Raw genomic sequence first — 21,350 nt, forward strand, 5'->3', positions numbered from 1 at the left:
CTGGGATCAAGCCCTGCATAGGGCTCCCTGCTCAGTGTTCTCCCTGTGCCCTCCCCCGACTCGTGCTTTCTCTCTCTCAAAATCTTTTTTAAAAATTACCTATTCTTTGAAATTTGGCAGAAGATACAGAGTTTGTGGAAATTTCTGCCGATGTATTTTTTTTAGTAATCTGAGCTTGATTATAAGTATACTAAGGATATCTGTTTCAAGAATTTCTAAAAACTTTATGTATTTCTTGAAAAGCATCCATTTCACTGAATGCTTCACCATATTCAATTTTTCTAGAAACAGGATTTCAGGAGTTTTATGAATGCAACTATATGCACTCTTATCAGAAGAAAATTCTTTGGGATGCCTGAGTGGCTGAGCGTCTGCCTTTAGCTCAGGGTGTGATCCCAGAGTTCCAGAATTGAGTCCTGCATCAGGCTCCCTATGAGGAGCCTGCTTCTCTCTCTGCCTCTGCCTTTCTGTGTCTCTCATAAATAAATAAATAAAATCTTTAAAAAATAATAAAATTCTTTTTCCTCTGCAAAATGCAAACACACACACACCATCTTTGGAGGTTACATTCAGTGAAATAGAACTTAAGGCAGCCTGAAAATCCTTTGCATGTCACAGCTAGATTGCCCTCATGCTCCCCATTTCTGAGACTTGACAACTTATCATTAAGCTGTACACACAGCTTTCTCTTACAGAAAGAGTAGCACTGGCTATGTTGAGAACAGACCGCAGTGGGGCAAGTATGGAAGCATGGAGGAGTTATGCAGTGCTATTCTAGGTGATAGCCAATGGTAGCTTCAACTACGTTAACAGTGGAGGGAATGAGAACTGGTCAGACTCCAAAAATACCTTGGCAGGTAAGCCAAGAGGATTTACACACACAATGTATTATCATCAGTAACAGTGCATTACAGGCAGATAGATTCTCAACCACGTACAGCTTTTGCTAAGAACCAATGCACTCCAAGTTTTAAGAAAATTAGGCCCACTGTTTTCACATTTATGTATATCTATTTACATTACGCATAGTGCTTTGTAAATTTGTTGAAATTCATGTAGATGTTGGAAACAGACCAAACTTCTTTCTATTGTGACACGAGATTTACTTAAGATAAATTTAGTCAACTGCCAAAGCTTTGGGTCTTGTTATCCCAGAATTTCTGGTGGCAGAGGCTTAAAAAACAAATTCGGACATGTTAAATATAAAATTAATGTCTGGATTAGGACTTTGCTTTATTAAATGTGTCCTTCATGTTACAATACAACCCTTCAAAGTTGATCAACTATGCAGCATTATATGCTTCTGCAGAACTTATAAATTTAAGTAACAACTCATAGCTACACCTTATCAATTTCTACAAGGCAGCTTCAATGCCTGAAAAGGCTTATTAGACTGTGGCATCAAGTTTAATGCAAACTTAAGAAAAGCAACTAGAGACCATTACTGGACTACCAAAACTAAGCCAATTCTGTATTGTTTGATACACCTACTTCTCAACTCTCTAAAATTATTTCTTAACACTGGGAAGTTTTGAAAAACATCAATGCCAGGGCTCCATCCCTAGTCAATTAAATCAGAATCTCTGCAGGCTATCTTTTTCTTTCTTTCTTTTCAGGTTCTCCAGCAAATCTAATGTTAGCCAGAGTCGGGAGCTACTGTTTGAAGAAAATCTTACAAATAAATAAATAAAAATAAAGCATAGTACAGGAAAAGTGTAAGAAAATGGAAACGAAGTTAAAAATGAAAAGGCTCACGCTTTGCTTTCTAACATCATTGACCTCTTGAAAGGTCCAAAAGTTACTAAAATTAGAATCTACATTATAACCGTTATCAATTAGGCAGTTAAGAAAAAGCATAAAGTAAGGCCTAGAAAGATCTACGTTACTTATCTAGAATCATCAGGTCTAACAGTGTTTTCCAATATGGGGAGGTTATCAGATTTCAGGTATAAACCAATGCAGAAACAACTGGCAGGACACCACAGGAAGAAGGTGAAAAACCTCTGGCTCTGGTTTCCTGTGTTCCAGTTCAGGAAAAGAGGGAGAGAACAAAAAGGTGTGTCCATGGGAATGAGCTCCTATGCTCTAAAGGATAATTTTTATTAATTTCCTTTTCACTCATAATTTCAAAAATAAAGCAACATAAAATATGGGAGAAACCAAAGCTGGTTTTTAAGAACTTGTGTCTTCAAATCTTTACTGGTACAATAGTCCTTCAAGTCTGGAATCAATCAAAGATAAATCATGCAAAGTAAGAAGAAAATCTTTATTTGAAATAGGTTTGATACGTGTGCTACAGAACAGGCTGGTTCTAGCAAATAGTTTCATTTCAAACCTGTACTGATGTATAAATTAGACATTATTTGAGAATGATTAATTTCTGCTAAAATGTAGATTGAATCTAACATTATGCCAATTTTTACATTTATTGTAGACCCTATTTTAGCACTAGAGGTTAAATTTTCATCACCAAAAAATGAGAATAACCTTACAGCTACCACTAAGGTAATGAGCTGTGAAATTAATTTCCCAGTATTGCTTTGAAAATATACCCCTAGGTTGTAATGAGAAATTCCAACTCCATCCAAATGTGTGATTTCCCTGGAATTCTTCAGTCATCATCTACTGTTGGCTTGATTGTCACTCCTCTTCTTATTTGACCCCAACCAATTAAACTGTAAAAAAGAAAATTTAAAAAACCATGAATTTTACACCCATTTCATTATCATTACCACACAATCATATGACATAACTGGTTTTACTTGCCTATCTGCTAAATTTGAATGTTCCCCAAAACTGCTGTTCCATTAAGAAAGCTGATACTTTTCTTCCTAGGTCCTCAGGGCCACAAAGATGGGCTCCAGACAGAATGAATGACCAAAAAAGCAAACAAAAAGTTGCTACTACAAATATGTTTGTCTTCACTCTACTGAAGTATACTCACCCCTCCAGAACCACCAGAGCCTTCCAGTCCACCTAAGGAATCATGCTGATACACAATCTATCACAGTCTGATTTTCTAAAAAATCTCATTTCCTATCCTCTTCTCTTGAAAAATGCTTATTTATTTATTTATTTTTTTGCCATTCACAGCACTCAACAGATCACAAAGGATTCAGCATGACCTTAGCTGGTAATGAAAATTAAGGGGAGAACTAGAAGAATGTACACTCTATTAGCAGATTACTCTTAAATAGCAGAGGGACTTCCGCTCCCTCTTACAATGTTTGCTCTAATCAATGACTAGGCTGAATTGCTACCCCAACAATAGCTTCGAGAACAAAACCCATCTAAACATGGGGTAAAACCACAATTCTAAAGAACGTAAAAATCAGGGCAGCCCAGGTGGCTCAGCGGTTTAGCACCGCCTTCGGCCTGGGACGTGATCCTGGGAACCCAGGATCGAGTCCCATGTCAGGCTCCCTGCATGGAGCCTGCTTCTCCCTCTGCCTGTGTCCCTGCCTCTCCCTCTGTCTCTCTCATGAATAAATAAATGAAATCTAAAAAAAAAAAAAGAATGTAAAAATCATTCAGATGCTCTCATTTAACAATTTTAACATACTTGCTAATTTTTAAAAACCTGTTTTTTATTTCAATTTGTTATTATTGAAGTATAATTGACATATAGTATTATATTGGTTTCAGGTGTACAACATAGTAATTTGCCAATTCTATATATTATTCAATGTTTACATTAAGGGTACTCACCATCTGGCACCATACATTATAATATTATTGACTATGCTCTCTAAACTGTACTTTCCATCTCCAGGACTTGTTTTATAACTGGAAGTGTTAATCCCTTTCACCTATTGCACTACCCTACCCACTTTGTTCCGCTCACCAGAAACCACCAGTTTGTTCTTGGTATTTACAGGCCTGTTTGTTTAGATTCCACCTTTGAGTGAAATCATATAGTATCTGTCTTTCTCTGATTTATTTCACTTAGCATAATACTCTCTACAACCATCCATGTTGTCACAAATAGCAAGATTTTATTCTATTTTTTTATGGCTAATATTTCATTGTGTATATATACCATATCTACCTCATCCAATCATCTATGGATAGACACATGGCTATTGTAAGTAATGCTATATATATATATATGTATCTTTTCAAATTGGTGTTTCTGTTTTTTAGGGGTAAATACCCAGTAGTAGAATTACTGGATCACATGATTATTTTGAAATTTTTGAGGAACTTCCATACTGTTTTCCACAGTAGTTGCACCAATTTATATTCCCATAAACACTGCATGAGAGCTCCATTTACTCCACATCCTTACCAACATTTGTTATTTCTTGCCTTTTTTTTTTTAAGATTTATTTACTTGAGAGACAGAGTGTGCACGTGCACAAGGGGGAAGGGCAGAGAGAGAGGAAGAGAGAGAGAAACTCAAGAAGACTCCCCACTAAGAATAAGTGGACCCCAATACGGGGCTTGATCTCACGACACTGAGATCATAATCAGAGCTGAAATCAAGTCAGATATCCAATCGATTGAGCCACCCAGGTGCCCCTTTTTCTTGTCTTTTTGACACTAACCATCCGGTGTGGTGTAAGGTGAAAATTCATTGTGGTTTTGATTTGCAGTTCTCCCCAAAAATTATTGATGTTGAGTATTTTTTCATGTGGTTGTTGACCATCTGTATGTCTTTGGAAAAAGGACTATTAAGGGGCACTGCCCTTTTTAAAATGGAATTGTTTGGCTTGTTTGGTGTCATGCAAGTTCTTTATATATTTTGGCTATTAAGCCCTTGTTGAACATATTGTTTGCAAATACCTTTTCCCATTTAGTAGGTTGTCTTTTCATTTTTTGCTGTGCAAAAACTCTGTATTTTGGTGTAGTCCCAATAGTTTATTTTTGCTTTTGTTTCCCTTGCTTGAGGAGATCTATCCATAAATATACTGCTAAAGCTGATGTCAAAAATTACTGCCTATGTTTTCTTTTAAGAGTTTTATGTTTCAGTCTCACATTTAGGCCTTGAATTTATTTTTGTGTATGGTGTAAAAAAGCGGTCCAGTTTCGGGGCACCTGGGTTTAGTGTCTGCCTTCAGCTTACGTCATGATCTCAGGGTCCTGAGGACTGAGCCCCATTTAGGGCTACCTGCTTGGTAAGGAGTCTGCTCCTTCCCCCCACTCATGCATATGCTTTCTATTTCAAATAAATAAATAAATAAAATCTTAAAAAAAAAAAAAAGCCGTCAGTTTCATTCTTTCACATGTAGCTGTCCAGTTAGTTTCCCCAGCATCATTCATTGAAGAGACTCTCCTTTTCCCACTATATATTGTCATAGATTAATTGACCATATAAGCATGGGTTTATATCTTGCCCATCTTATTCCATTGATCTATGTGTCTATTTTTGTGCCAGTTTTCATACTGTTTTGATTACTACAGCTCTGTAATATAGCTTGAAATCTGAGACTATGGTATCTACAGCTTTATATTTCTTTCTCAAGACTGTTTTGGCTATTTGGGATCTTTTCCATACAGATTTTAGGATTTATTCTAATTTTATGAAAAATGCTATGCTATTTTGATAGGAACTGCACTGAATTTATAGACTGCTTTGGACAGTAGCAACATTTAAACATGAGTAATTCTTCTAATCCTTAAGCATAGTATATCTATTTGCTTGTGTTGTCTTTAATTTCTTTCACTAAAGTCTTACAGTTTTCAGAGTATAGGTCTTTCATCTCCTTGGTTAAATTTATTCCTAGATATTTTATTCTTTTTTTTTGGTATTTTATTCTTTTCGTAGCAACTGTGAATAAAATTGTTTTCCTAATCTCTCTTTCTGCTGCTTTATTAGTATATAAAAGTACAACAAATTTGTATATATTAATATTGTGTCCTGCAACTTTCCTGCATCCACTTATTATTAGTTCTAACAGTTTTCTGGTGAAGACTTGCCAATTTTTAAGCAAAATCTAAAGTTTCATGTGGATAGAATCCTCTTATAGTATTACTGAGAGACACAAAAAAATCCTTTTATTTTAAAATCTGTTCTGATATAGGAAATCATTCTAACCAAGTACAAATAATACATTCCCTGTTAAGAGTTTCTGAAAATTTATTATTTAAGACTATTTTAAAATACCCGGGAAATCAGTGTGTCTATAATAGCAAATGGTATAATCACACCAAAGAGTAAAATCAAATGACAAAAATCACCACAAAGCAGGATTATTTACTTAAAATTCAACCAGAAGTTTAACTCCCTCTAAATTATAGAGTAATAATTGAGATGAATCTTCTGAACAGATGATGAGACACCTTCATGGGGCACAGTATCAAGAAGCCTTAATAAGGGAAGTAAGTAGTGAGAAAAGAACAGTGAACCAAAAGTGATTTGAATAATTATGACAATAATGAGGTCTCAGAACAGTGTAATTGAGAGAGTTTGTATGAGACAAAGCAGGAACAAACAAAATGCTTCCAGAAAGGTCCGGAGTATCATAAAGTAGTGAGAACCTACTGGAAATTATTGAAGACAGCATCATAAAAATGTTTTAGGGAGATAAATTTTGACTGAGCTCTTAACTAACTCCTAAAGGAAGAGGAAATTAGGAATCTTTTGCAGTTAACTTTTACGTGTGAAACAATGGCAGTAAGGGGAATAAGACCACACAGAATAGAAAGCAAAGGGTAGATTCAGCAACTAACCAGGTAACTAAAAGCAGAGTCAGAAATCAAAGATATGTATTTCCTAGCTTATCCATTCAAAGGACCCTAAGGAATAGGAAGAGCACCCTAGGAATAAGAGCAGACCTAGCACCCAAATCTTCATTTCTAATTATTTCCTACTAAAGGAAACCAGGCTTCCTTGGAGAAATGGCCAATTTTAAAACTGGAGCAGGGGAGGTACAAGATGGGTTTAGAATCTCTTGGGCCAGAAACTAAGGAATTGTTCATATCAAAAGGCAGCTCTGGGGATCCCTGGGTGGCGCAGTGGTTTAGTGCCTGCCTTTGGCCCAGGGCGCGATCCTGGAGACCCGGGATCAAATCCCACGTCGGGCTCCCGGTGCATGGAGCCTGCTTCTCCCTCTGCCTAGGTCTCTGCCTCTCTCTCTCTCTGTGACTATCATAAATAAATTAAAAAAAAAAAAAATCAAAAGGCAGCTCTGGTGGCTCAGCAGTTTAGTGCCGCCTTCAGCCCAAGGCATGATCCTGGAGACCCAGGATCAAGTCCCACATCGGGCTCCCTGCATGGAGTCTGCTTCTCCCTCTGCCTGTGTCTCTGCCTCTCTCTTTCTGTGTCTCTCATGAATAAATAAATAAAATCTTAAAAAAAAAAGGACACAGGAGCCAGCTTGAAGAGCTTCTACTAGACAAATCTTGAACAATCAAAATAAACAAGGACATTAACGAAATCTTAACTACTGAATAAAACAGAACTCTGAGTATAACTAGTTAAGTAAATAATAGGAAAGAAAGAACAATAAATGAGAAGTGGTAGGTTGGAGGAAGGGTGTCACCATTTTGTAATCCTAAAATCAAGTTCAATTCAGACACGAATCATCAGTGGAGGCTAAATCCAGGGAGTGAGATGTGATGAGGAGTAGGTTATTCACACGGTCTCAGGGAGTCTTCCTACAAAATGCTTACTAGGTGCACAGGTAAAAAGAGGATGAGGTAGAAAAACTGGCCAATGCTGACTGCATAATCAAAATTAACCTCAGCAAGGAGGATCAATCAGATCTCATGTGCTTCTGGCTGTGATTTCCTGAGGAGACATCACCACCTCTGTAAGTATTCCGGCCAAGAATACATAATCTGAATCTAATCTTAGGAAGTATCAGATAAACTCAAATTAAGGAAGAGTAAAAGTGTATTCTTCAAAATAGTCAACATCAAGTAAGACAAAGAAAAGCTGAGGAAGTACCCAATTAGAGATAAAAGAGACATGACAGCTAAATGCAGTGTGGGAGCCTAGACCAGAGGGACTAGAGGACATTATTGGGACAAGCTGTATAACTAGAATATCAACTGTAGGTTTCAGTAATTTATCGAGAAAGAAGTTTATACATATAAAAGAGTATATACACACACACGTAAAAGTAAATGGTCTATCTAGGAAAAGAGAATAGGGAGGGGTGTGTGCAATTCTTGCAATTTTTTTATTAAGTCTGAAATTATTTCCAAATATAGTTTTAAAAAGCCAAAAGAGAAATAATGAATCTAATAAACTCACTGGTCTTTTCATATGTTGTGTGTATCACAAATCAGGGCTAGAAATACAGATTCAAAGTTATCCAAAGAAATAGTTGAGCTAAAGTGTCACTAAGTGTTGTGCTCAAGGTAAACTGTGTGTGTCCAAGATCTTAGGGGAATCGACTGTGTCTTTTTTATTAGATAGTGACAAGGGCTAGTAAACTTACCGCCAATGTTTCTCAACTCTTCGGCTAAGGGCAATTTTTTCTCCTACTTCTGTGCACACAGGATTAGTCAAAACGATTTTGCCCAAATCAGCCTTGACTGCGCTAACTCTTCCTCCTGTTGACAGGGATCCTATGTTCACCATGAGCACTTCATTCTTAGACAGCTTTTGCACCTAGGAAAAAAAATCGAGGACAAATAAACATCATAATCAAGAAAATGCTTTCTAAAAATGACTGCTTATTTTCCTACATCCTTGCCAACTACAGATCATTGGCAATTTTCCATCTCTGCTAACCTAATATGAGACTTAACTTCCTGAAAGTCAAATTTACTCACCTTTTCTTAATCTCATGTTAGCTATAAAAGAATGAACCTCAAAACCGGTCTTAACATCGCTGCCACTTTTCGGAAATAGGACTTAACAGAAAGCACTTACCTTTGCTGCTTTCTTGTCTCCTTCAGTACGTACACCTAGAAGCCGTCTGAGTAAGAAATAGGAGATTTCCAATTCTGTGAAGATCTCTGGTAAAGCTCCAACTGCACCAAGTACCTGTCCCACCATTCTGTCAGCCCGGCACAAAGTAGGGTCAATTTTTGTTCCCACTCCTGATATAAAACAAGATAAAAAAGCCCAACTTTTTATTTTCTATAAAGCTGTTTACACAAAACTTAGTCAAACAAGTACAGCATACACCTATACTTTACCTATACTTTTTTACACACATTTATATTACCATACTCATATAAGAATTACATAGGGCATAACAAAATACCTGTCTTACCTAAAGAAACAGAATCATAAACTCATAGATTAGTTGGGCATTTGAGAACAATCTCTTGATTTAAATTCTATGAACAAGGCAGCCCAGGTGGCTCAGCGGTTTAGCGCTGCCTTCAGCCCAGGGTGTGATCCTGGAGACCCGGGATCGAGTCCCATGTCGGGCTTCCTGCATGGAGCCTGCTTCTCCCTCTGCCTGTGTCTCTGCCTCTATCTCTCTCTCTGTTTATCTCATGAATAAATAAAATCTTTAAAAAGATAAAATAAAAAATAAATTCTATAAACAAAGGACAGAGATGATTGCCTAACTCAAAAATAAGTATGAATATACTTATTAAAGGTTGAAAAAATACAAAATTCATAACGAGCAATTTGTAGAATATTTGCCTGCCATTTCTCCCCTGGAAGGCTAATTAAAATATTAACTTCAGGACTTTACATATGATTCCTGGGATCCACTTCAAGATATTTTAGCTGTGAATGAGGAGGAAAGAAGATATAAAGATGAAGACTGGTAAAGTATTGGTAATTGTTCAAGCTCAGCAGTGGCTACGTGAGCATCATCATTAAATTATATACAGTAAACTCTTAATTACGGGATAGAAAAGTGAATTATATAACCCAAAACCAGAAAACCAAAAAACAAACTCCTCCTTTACCCAATAATTTCTACTGTAATCCAAAGGTACAACATGTCAAATTCTCACTGAATCTTGTCTTTTTCTGGGCATGGGTTGTAAGTTGTAAAATGTAAAAAGACTAGAAAACCCATAAATCATCTCAGTAATTACTTCACAATTGAAGGCATTTTTTAATTCTACCTCAGAGTAAACATGATCTGACAGGATTCAACTGACATTTGTGGATAACTTTCCATTTGCAAAACACACAAAAAAACAACCACTCTCTACCACCAAAATTGTGTAGACAAAAAAGTATACTTAATCATTTTAAATGCTGGATCATAAAACTTATTTTATTATTGCTAAAAGGAGTCACTTCACATACTAAACCAAAATGTGCTCTTCTTTATGCTTAGAAATAATTTTTACAAACATATGAAACCATCTTATGAACTAAAATCAACAGCTTAACCACATGAATGTTCCCCCACCCCAGTCAATTATTTAAAATACTCATTTAAAAATCTACAATATATCTTTTTGGGTAATCCTTTTCCCATGAAAAATACCGCCATGTTAAAAATGTAGGGATGAGAGAAAAATCCTTACCAATAAGACCTCCTGGAGCAGCATATTGAAGATCATTATGCTCTGCAAAAAGTGACACGATTTTGGAAAAGATCGGTTTACACATGAGTTTTCCTTCACTATCTTTGGAGACAATACCAGGTCTGACTTCTATCTCCTGGCCCACCTGTAAACACATGAGTTAGTAATTAGAATCACTGTGGGATGATACCATTAACACTAACATATCAAAAGTCCTAACAGGGTGACCTCAAAACTGAAAAGGCAATTATTTCTCTTACGTTGAAGACTGTTAAAAAAAGAAAAGATGGTGGAAGAGAGCTTCAAAATGAGAACCATCCAACCAACTGTTGCTAACTACCTACCACAAAAGCCTATCTCCATATAAAGTGTGCTCCATCCTCACACACACACACACGTAAGTTTACTTTTTAATTTGGAGTATCCATACTATTCACTTCATGATTAAGACAAGGGAAAAACAAACAAAATAACACAATAATCAAAATCCAGTTCACCTTTAATACTCCTTTTAGAATACTACCACCAGCTACACCACCCTTAAGGTCATCAACTTCACAGCCAGGTTTGTTGACATCAAAGGACCTAATAACTAAAAGAAAAACAAATTAAAGCCAATTCTGCTCATTTTAACTTGAAAAGAAATTCTTTTTTCTAAGTTAACTTCTCTAGGATAATAATAGTCACGTAATATTTATACACACAGGGGTGACTTTGTGACAAAATCTATTATTATTACTCCTATATTTATCACACTCTTACTTATGATGAAAATAGTGGAGGACAGCCCCCGGTGGCTCAGCGGTTTAGCACCGCCCTCAGCCCAGGGCGTGATCTTGGAGAGTCAGGATCAAGTCCCACATGGGGCTCCCTGCATGGAGCCTGCTTCTCCCTCTGCCTGTGTCTCTGCCTCTCTCTATCTCTGTGTCTTTCATGAATAAATAAATAAAATCTTAAAAAAAAAATAGTGGAAATAAAAGTTAATTGATGGGAGCATATTATGGTACATCCATACTATGGAATTTCATGCGGATATTTAAAAAGAATGTTGTTTTTTTAAAAGATTTGAGAGAGTACATGCGCACACACTGGGGGTAGGGGCAGAGGGAGAGGGAGAAATTTAGGCAGACTGCACTGAGCTTGGAGCCCGATGTGGGGCCTGATCCCATGACCCTGAGATCATGACCTGAGCTGAAACCAAAAGTTGGATGCCTAACCGACTATGCTACCCAGGCACTCCAAAAAAAGAATGTTTGACTTATAATATAATGACCTGAAAGGATAACCCACAAACACTATTTTTTTTAAAAAAACAAAAACAACCTAGATATTAAAGTAACACACAGAGTACGATCCTTTCTTTCTTTCTTTCTTTTCTTTCTTTCTTTCTTTCTTTCTTTCTTTCTTTCTCTCTCTCTCTCTCTCTCTCTCTTTCTTTAATATTTTATTTATTTATTCATGAGAGACACAGAGAGAGAGAGAGGCAGAGACACAGGCAGAGGGAGAAGCAGGCTCCATGCAGGGAGCCCAATGTGGGACTCGATCCCAGGACTCCAGGATCACGCCCTGGGCTGAAGGCAGGCGCTAAACTGCTGAGCCACCCAGGGATCCTCATGATCCCATTTCTACAAAGTAAAACTAAAACAGGAAACATGTACATGTTTATACATAATGATGTGAATAAAGAGGAAGGCATGGGAATAATACACACCACCTGTTAACTTTGGCTACTTCAGGGCTAAGGGGCCAGAAGTGAAAGGTAGGGAGATGGGACTTTTCTTTATCTACCTCTGTATAACTTCTTGAATTAAAATTTAGTTTTAAAACTATAAAACAAGGACACCTGGGTGGCTCAGTGGTTGAGCATCTATCTGTCTTCAGCTCAGGGCATGATCCTTGGGTCCTGGGAACGAGTGCCACATCAGGCTCCCCAAAGGGAGCCTGCTTCTCCCTCTGCCTGTGTCTGCCTCTCATGAAAAAAATAAATAAATAAAACCATAAAACACCTTTAGAACTACATGAACTGAACTTAGTTCCTGAGAGCAGTGACCCTTAGCAAGGATACACATCACAATCATCCAAGAGAACACTTCCCACAATATAAAGGGGGGCACCAGGTACAGGCCCAGAGAAGCTCAAATGTCTGTTTTAAAAAGGCTCCTACCTCTCTCTAGAGGAACCACAACCACATCAGATGATCAAATTATATCAATATTGGTACTATAAACTTAAAGTGAAAGGGACATGAAAATCTTCATTAATGGTACAGTGAAAACATTTGTATGAAAGCTCTTAAGACTGATTGATTGATTCATTCATTCATTGAGAGACACAGAGAGAGGCAGAGACATAGGTAGAGGAAGAAGTAGGCTTCCTGCAGGGAGCCAGATGAGGGACTCAATCCCAGGAGCCTGGGATCATGACCTGAGCCAAAGGTAGACAATCACTGAGCCACCCAGGTGCCCTGTATGAAAGTTCTAATATCCTGTTCCTGACTAAAACATTTTAATTCCATGGAAAATACTGTATGACTCCATCTTAATCATGTAATATACCATACATATACACATCACAAAAAGATTAAAAGTTGCTTCTGTGTTCAGTACTCTGTCCCTCTTCCAGTAATGCAATCTAGCATTATCAATACAATCCCAGAATCAAAAAAATTTTTACGAAGATTATAATTTATTATCTCTGCAGAAAGAGGAAGTTATTAATAAACACCCTCAAAGGGAACCACCAAAGTGAAAAAGATCAAATTAAGAGTTAAAGATAAATACTATCACTTACCAATAAGTCGGGGTTCTGAAGTAAAGTCTCTTGGGGGTACTGGAATTTTCTTCACTATGTACTCACAGACAACTTCAATATTGTATTTCAGCTGAGCAGAAATTGGAATAATAGGAGCTCCTTCTGCTACTGTGCCTATACAAAATTCAGCAAGATTAAGACTCTTTAGTTTTACAAACATGATCTTTCTGTTACATCAGTTAAGATAACCAAAACAGATGCCTAAACATCCTCCCACAAATGTCAGCAACAGATGCAAAGTGCTAATTCTGTTTAGAAAGGTAGCAGCATTCTGTTTTTACTCATAAAAATGAATACTAGTCCCTTTTCGGAAAAAAGTTGTTAAAATATATTAACACATATATTTAATATACTAAAATAGTAACACTGTCTAAAGGAATAAAACACTAACACTCCTGGGAAAAAGCACTTTACTAGTTGAAACATTTCTAATAACATGTAATTAACCCCCCCAATAAATGTCAGGGTAAAATTACAGACTCTTTGCTAATCAAAGACTACTGGCTTATATAATATTTGCTTCCTATTAATTATATGTTAAACAGGTTGGTCAAAGAAATGGACCAAACATAATTAGTTTTTAATCAAAATGACTTATTATTTTCATCGTGACAGAACTAGGTTCATTAGAGTCAACCCTTCCAACAAGGCTTAGAGAGAATTGTCAACAATAGCATGCATCATGTCTTCCCTAAAATGAAAAACCCTATGCTGTTAGAGAAATGAACACTAGGAAGATTTAATATATCATTGTCAGTTCCAAAGATCAAAGTACTCAGTAAGAATAGTCTAAGACTTAAGTTTTTTCAAAAGATGCTTCTGTTCATTAAGGACTTTTTCCCTAAACTAACAGTTTCCAGAATATAACTTCAGTTCTTTCAGTCAGCAAAAATATACTTTAAACTTTCAATTATAAAATAAGTCACTGAAAAAAAAAGTCACTGGGATGAAATGTACAGCATAGTGAATACAGTCAATAATATTTTAACAATTTTGTTGTTACAGACGGTAACTACACTTATTGTCAGGAGCACTGCATAATGCACAGAATTACCAGAACTGTCCAATCAGTACGTTGTACACTTGAAACTAACACAAGAGTACATCAACTACACTTCAATAAAAGAAAATATTCTAGATATATCTGGATGAAAAAATGTATGCGCTTTAGTTTATCAAATTCACAAACACAGATCTCACTAACTGTGAAACTGGTTACGAAGTGGTAGGTAGAGAAATAGGTTTTAAGATCCATAAACTTCTCTATTTCAGATAGTCTCTTTTAGTAAAAGTTAATTTAACATCTGGTATCTGGATTAAATACCTCTCAAAGTGATTCATAGATTTATTACAGATTATGGCTTCTTACCTTGTACAAATGCAAGGATCTGTTCATACTGTTCCTTAGCCTGACTTTCTTTTACCAAATCAATTTTATTTTGTAAAATTAAAATATGCTTCAGTTTCATGATTTCTATAGCAGCCAAGTGTTCAGAAGTCTGAGGTTGAGGACAAGACTCATTACCAGCTAGATGATGAAAAATAAAAAAGATGCATGAGAATTAACTGGAAATATCCAGAATAGGCAAATCCATAGGGACAAAAAGCTGATTAGTGGTTGCCAGGAGCTGGGGGAAGGACACAGCGTAGAGTGACTGCTTAATGGGCATGAGGTTTCCTTTTGGGGTAATGAAAATGTTCTGGAACCAGAAAATGGTGATGCTTGTAGAACACTGTCAATGTACTTAATGTCACTGAGTTGTACACCTTAAATAGTTGTAACGGTAAATTTTATGTATATTTTACTACTTAAAAAAAGCTTACCTGGTATCTAATAAAGGAAACTTTTGCATGTCCTAGCTATACCAGCAAAAGTCCTACATATCACTTCCAAGTGTCCACCTTTTGTCCTTGTTTAACACTCTGTGCCTGCATTCACTGGAGTCTTCAGATAATTTGGCTCTCATCCCTGGTGCTAAGCAAGCAGCTTGGAATCAACAAGTTTGGCACCCCAGGGTCTGCCCCTAGCCTTTGCTCAGGTAGAAGGTATACCCTCTGGCTGTATCCAGTCTTAGAGATGTTATGGCCCAGTTAAGCTCCTGAGAGGCAGAGAATAATTAAGAGAAGACACTACAGTCTGTGAATTTCAACTACTACCAAAGGGTACTCCCTAACAAAACGAGATAAGAACACTAGAAGTAAAGTGTTCTTTATACTCCTTCATTGTGTACTTGTATTGGAATTCAGAACTCTATCCTGGTAGGAAAGCACCGAAGCATGTGGGGGAAGCGAGACATTCTGGAATGAAGCATGTAGCTATATGGGGGGGAGGGGAGAGGGCTGCCTGAAAAACATGGTCTATGGGAATGACAAGCAGGGATGGTTTTTATGTGTCTTTTTATTTTTGTAAAAAGGAAAACTTGGAAAGACGGAGAGAATACATTTTATATCTGGATTTTTCCAAATAAAGATGGCTATGGTAATGGTGGGTGGGGTAGGATGGGGGGGGGGGGGGACCTAGAGTAAGGCTAGAACAGTGTATTATTAAGAAATTGGCATGTTTTCTTGGGCCCTCCAACAATCATCTTCCCCAGGCAGTGATGTTCAGGTGTCCTACACTATCTACTTGGCATCCTTTCAAAAATTATGTCCCATAGGTTAGCATCTGCCTTCAGCTAAGGTCATAACACCAGAGTCCTGGGACCCAGCCCCACGTCAGGCTCCCTGCTCATTGGGGAGCATGCTTCTCCTTCTCCTCCCTGCTCTCGATCTCTCTCAAATAAATAAAATATTTTAAAAATTTTAATAAAAAAATAAAATAAATAAAAATTATGTCCCATTAGCAATGAAATCTGACAGATCACATAAGGAATGTAGTACAACTCTAGCTTTGAAAATTCCAATGAGAAAAAAAAAAAGAAAATCCCAATGAGGTCTACACTTTAGCACTTTATTTTTTTTACACTTTAGCACTTATTGTAAATGAGATTTGCCACCAATAAAAAAAAATAAAAAAAAATAAAAAAAAAAAACACCAATAAAAAAAAAAAAAAAAAGTAAATGAGATTTGCATCCAAATAAAACCACTATACGTAACTATTGCAGTGGACAAAAAATATACATACATTCATACACAAATTTAAAACTAGAATAATAAATCATCTCATGTGATCTAGGTGGGAAAAATGCACTACTGACTTTAATTTAAAATATATACTAACTGGGATGCCTGGGTGGCTCAGCGCCTGCCTTTGGCCCAGGGCATGATCCTGAAGTCCCAGGATCAAGTCCCATATCGGGCTCCCTGCATGGAGCCTGCTTCTCTCTCTGCCTGTGTCTCTGTCTCTCTCTCTGTGTGTCTCTCATTAATAAATAAATAAAATCTTTAAATATATATATATAAATATGCTTAGTTATTTTATGATACCTGATAGGCAGGGATGTCATCATGGATGACATGTTAGCTCCCATTTGTATCGCTCTTAGGTAATGGATATGGCCCTTAATGGCCTTAGTTCCCCTTTAAATATAACATTTTGGATTTGCTCCACATTGATTTGTCAAAACCAATTCTGATATATTTACCTATCAACAGAAGAGCTGCATCCATCACTGCTGCACCGTTTAGCATAGTAGCCATCAAAATATCATGGCCAGGACAGTCAACAAAGGAAACATGTCTAGCAATTAAGAAATAACGATTAGTCCTAAGATCAATTCACATTTCAAAAGATAGAAATCCCCAAATCCAATCAAAATGAATATGGTATAGAATATAGTATAGAAAATATACTAGAAATGTCACCAATTTGAAAGCTAAAACAGTGTTTACAGAATGGGCAATGCCATCTGAAAAAATGATTTGTAAAAAATTCCTCTAGCACCTTGAAAAGCTGGAACTGCCAATCTGAAGTAGAGATGGCAGTACTATTTTAGCAAAACTGCTACTTACTGAAAATCACTATTTTTAAAGAATGTATGCTCACATTGTTATGATCTAAAAAGGGGTTAGCAAACTAAAGCCCTTAGGCCAAATCTGGCCTATGCCCACTCAAGCATATATTATTTGCATCTGCTTTCATAACACAAAGGCAGAGATGAGTAGCCTCTTCCCAGTGCCACCTGGGGACCAGAAGTAGGGTGAAGCCAAGTGAGATATTTGCTTTAGGGGTAAAATTTAAGGGAGTGACAAAAAACTCACTAATCAAGATAAATATTTAAACTTAAAAACAAAATTAATGCCAAAAATTTCATGATGAGCAAAATACCAAAATTAACTTAACAATGTCACACTGAGCCCAAAATAGTGATACTGAAGCAAGAGGAAAAAGATCCGTGACTTTGAGCTTGTCTTTTTTTAAACAAACGATATTTTATGACAATTCTTTGCATCATTTTCAAAAAGCACCACCTCGAAATACTGTTTACTGAGGTTTTTGGGTTTTTGTTGTTGTTGTTTTGGATTTTTTCTCTTATATTCTGGGCCCAAGGCAAGGGCCTCACTCACCTCTACCCAGTCCCAGCATTGCCCCAATGTAAAAAATTTCCTTGTGGGCCATCCCCATACTCCAGTAACATCACTAGGTAGAAGCTATATCCTCTGATAAAGAACCAGGATATGAATCACATTCAAAAAATAGATAGGCAACAAAAACATTCAGCAATTAGTTTCATTACAACGTGTTTTTTGAAATAGATCACCTGACTAATTTAAAATTCCCTTTGGTCCCTGGAATGTCTGTAGGAAATTCATCTGGTGTACTACTTCCACAGGATCTGTAACATTCTGGCCGAGGACAACTTGGGTCGTCAAGTTTATAAATCTAAAAATTCCAACGAAGAAAATATTCGAACTTGTTATCAGCACATTTAATAATCAAAGTTATTTCTAGTTCCACAGTACACAGCTCACCTTAGCATTAGCATATCCAAGCTTGATTGTAATATTTCTTTCTAGTTCATTTTTGAACCTGACAGTGTGAACTCCAGAAATAGCTTTTACAACTGTGGATTTCCCATGAGCCACATGACCAATTGTACCTATAGACAAAGTTTAAGAAATTAATTCATGTGCATTCAATTACACCAAATACTATTTCAAAAAGCATTGGAGTACAAAATCCAAAGCTATAACTTACTATAAATATCAATGTAAAAGAGTGACTTCAATTTTTCCTCCTTCATATTCTTTCCTACTAAAACCTTATTCTGGTACAGGACTGAATGGAACTTTCCATGTAATGACAATCTCATTCAAAAACTACACTCAGTCCTAGAGACCCAGGATCGAGTCCCACGTCAGGCTCCCTGCATGGAGCCTGCTTCTCCCTGTCTCTAATAAATAAATTAAAAATCTTAAAAAAAAAACAAAAAACAAAAAAACACTACAGTCAGTATAGTAAGTTATTCATCTTATGTTTCCAATCACATAAAAGACTGCCTTCATTTAAAATAAACACTTCACAAGAAAGAATCCTGTATACTAAGGAACTTTACAGCATAACCAGAGCAAAGTAAGTAGGTATGAGTCCTGATACAATCAAAAAGAATCTATGAAAACAGGAAAACAACCCAGGTTTAATTATGGTAATGCTATCAAGGATAGCATATATCTTATAGCTTTTTAATAACCTGATGGCAGAGCTTTACTATTAACTAGATTTGATTGTGCTGTCTGTACAGGTTGTCAAATACCCTAAATTTACACTCAGTCAACATATCTTCTTCTGTAAAGTTCTAGATGGCAATTGTGGGCAGGGGGGACCCTTCTACTTATTAATAGCTTATATACCAAATAAAACTTTAGAAAATTATGCCTTTGCAATAACCCTGTATGGCAAGTACCACATTTTCATCTCTTCTGCTACATAGGACTACACCTTGCCTTATGCTACTAAAATTTTCATGTGTTCTTTTCACCTAGACATAAACTAAGCATGAACAATATGTGCTTCCCACAAAATCTGGCAGGTCCTTTGCTCACACAGGCTCAATGTCTATTTCCTGAATGTCTGTGACCTCACAAAATTCAGGTAATCACACAAAGGGAGAAGTTAAAATTCCTCGTCCTGATCAAGCAAGTCAGGTCATCAAGTTATTCTTATCTTACCTATATTAATTGTGGCTTGTCTGCTGATAACTTCGTGTGAAAGTGGAGTCAACTTGGTAACATCCTACAATGAAACATTTTTATTTTAAATCGCTGTACATAAGACAAATCACAGCTTTTCCTTTGACTTTACATTTGCTACCCACAGCTTGCCACCATGTGAACAGCTCTCCTCTACTCCCTAAAGCACTTTTCCTGCAAAAGTGCTTTCTTGTACTCTGATGACTAGGAAGCCCTAAAAGCCCTTCATCGGTTCAGGAGACTACACCTCCACTCACTATGGGAGATGAGAAAGCCCGAGACCCCCCAACCTCCCACTTTGACAGTATTAGCACTGAGGATGATGTAGATACTCCCTTCCCAGATCTTCAGAAGCAAAAGCCTTAGTAACACTTAGCATTAGGCCTTTCCAGCCGAATCCGTCAGGGGTTTGAGGTCCCACAACCTCATATCCCCACGCAAAGCTCGCGCGGACGTGCCGAGGTGCAAGCGGCGGCATCAGCACGGTTTAGGGCGCCCCAGTCCGAATCTCCCTAACACATGCTCCCGACATCCCGGCACTGCCTCGTCTCCACGCCTCCCGGGAGGCTCGATCATCCATTTCTGAGTTCACTCCGCATCCCTGCAGAACGTAACCTTACCAAGGTGGCGAGATCCTGGCGAGAAAGGTGCGGCTGCCCCAGAGTCACTCCAGCCTCGCCCCCCGCCATCTTGCTCCGAGAGGAAGGAAGTCGCCTCAGTCGCTGCCTGACCGAAAGCAGGTCCCCTTGTGTGGGGCGGGGAAACGGAGGGCGGGAAGGCCGACTAGGGCCCACGCCTGGGAAAAGAGGGGAGCCGGTGCAGCAGGGGCCTCGCTGCTTGGACTTCTCTCCGCTTGGGTTTACGCAGTGCCTGCCTGAAGACTCACTAAAAAACAGGAGGCAAAGTTTCGGAATCCATACGCTGCTGCCCTGGCGGATATTTGTGTAGGCAACGCTAAGGGCAGCCCCAAAAAAGACCCTTTGCTAGGCGGGTGATGCAACCGCCAAGCGCGCTGGCGAGGGAGAAGCCATTTCCGGTTCCCGTAGGGATGGCCGGAAGTTTCCTGGAACCTGGGAACGTTCTCGCGGGGGGCGGGGGGGTGAGGCTAGACGGAGGGGCTGTCCATCTTTACTGATTTCCATAATTTAATAAGGCGAGATCGGCTCGGGGTGCGGCTCGCCTGTAATGGCCACGCTGGCAGCGCTCATGGCCCTGCGCGTCACCTGGCGGGTGGCGGGGAGGGCGCCCTCGCGCGGAGGTTTCATGAAATGGTCAGAGGCCCAGGGATGGGAAGAGCCAAGTCCCTAACTTGTTCTCAGAGACAGGTTTCTAGGGCCCGGGGGGCGGGTCCATGGTGGCTCTAAACTGCACAGCATAGAGTTAACATAGGATAGAAGCGAAGTGTTGTAAAAGCGCCCAAGAAGGTTTGCTTTTGTTTTAAGCCCATACAGGAAAACTAACTTCTTTAATGGAAAAATTTCCATCCAATCGGTATTTTAAAATTTAAAGACTTCGGGGACTTTACTTTTTTTCACGAGGTATCAAAAAGAAGCCGAGTAATTTTTGTTTCTCCCCATGCATTTCTACACTTTTACAAATTTTCTGTCATGAACAGCTGTTCATTTCTAGCCAGCAAAAAATGTAAGGAGAAGCGACTAAGAATTTAGATTACCTGTGTTTATTGAATACTTAAGTAAGATTAAAAGGAATATAGGTTTTCTATTACGTAAGTTTTAGGTTACAACAGTTTACCTAAAATAGGAAATTTTATTTCAGCAAGTGCATTCATTGGTTAAGTGATGGTAGAGAACTGTGCAATGTATTGTATTTGAATGGAAGCATTTATTTCCTAAATTTAGCGACTTATAAATTTGTAAGTTTATAAATTTAGAATTTATCTTACATTCTAAATAGTTATACCAGCCAATTCAGGAAACCTATTGAGGTGATAAAAATGTAGAAATGTCAACTCATTACGCTATACACCTGAAACTAATGTAATATTGTATGT

The 21,350-nt window shown here is 37.7% G+C and overlaps 1 protein-coding gene across 5 annotated transcripts; it reads right to left on the bottom strand.

Moving 5' to 3' along the window:
- Window positions 1–867: 867 nt before the first annotated feature.
- Window positions 868–20,297, bottom strand: EIF2S3 (eukaryotic translation initiation factor 2 subunit gamma). Of its 5 annotated transcripts, none has more exons than XM_077887420.1 (12): window positions 19,960–20,297; window positions 19,319–19,382; window positions 18,122–18,249; window positions 17,911–18,032; window positions 16,795–16,889; window positions 14,579–14,737; window positions 13,255–13,323; window positions 10,896–10,990; window positions 10,399–10,543; window positions 8,825–8,994; window positions 8,388–8,560; window positions 868–2,675 (listed from the first exon to the last, which is right to left on the bottom strand). In XM_077887420.1, the coding sequence occupies exons 1-12, from the start codon at window positions 20,026–20,028 to the stop codon at window positions 2,612–2,614; spliced, it is 1,353 nt and encodes a 450-aa protein (XP_077743546.1). In that variant the 5' UTR covers window positions 20,029–20,297; the 3' UTR covers window positions 868–2,611. The 5 variants fall into 5 exon arrangements, with proteins under 5 accessions (XP_077743546.1, XP_077743545.1, XP_077743547.1 ...); XM_077887419.1 differs by having other exon boundaries at window positions 13,189–13,323; window positions 19,960–20,177; XM_077887421.1 differs by lacking the exon at window positions 13,255–13,323 and having other exon boundaries at window positions 19,960–20,293.
- Between the last annotated feature and the right edge of the window lie 1,053 nt (window positions 20,298–21,350).

The sequence above is a fragment of the Canis aureus genome, chromosome X (genome assembly GCF_053574225.1).
Source record: "Canis aureus isolate CA01 chromosome X, VMU_Caureus_v.1.0, whole genome shotgun sequence".
Taxonomy (NCBI): Eukaryota; Metazoa; Chordata; class Mammalia; order Carnivora; family Canidae; genus Canis; species Canis aureus.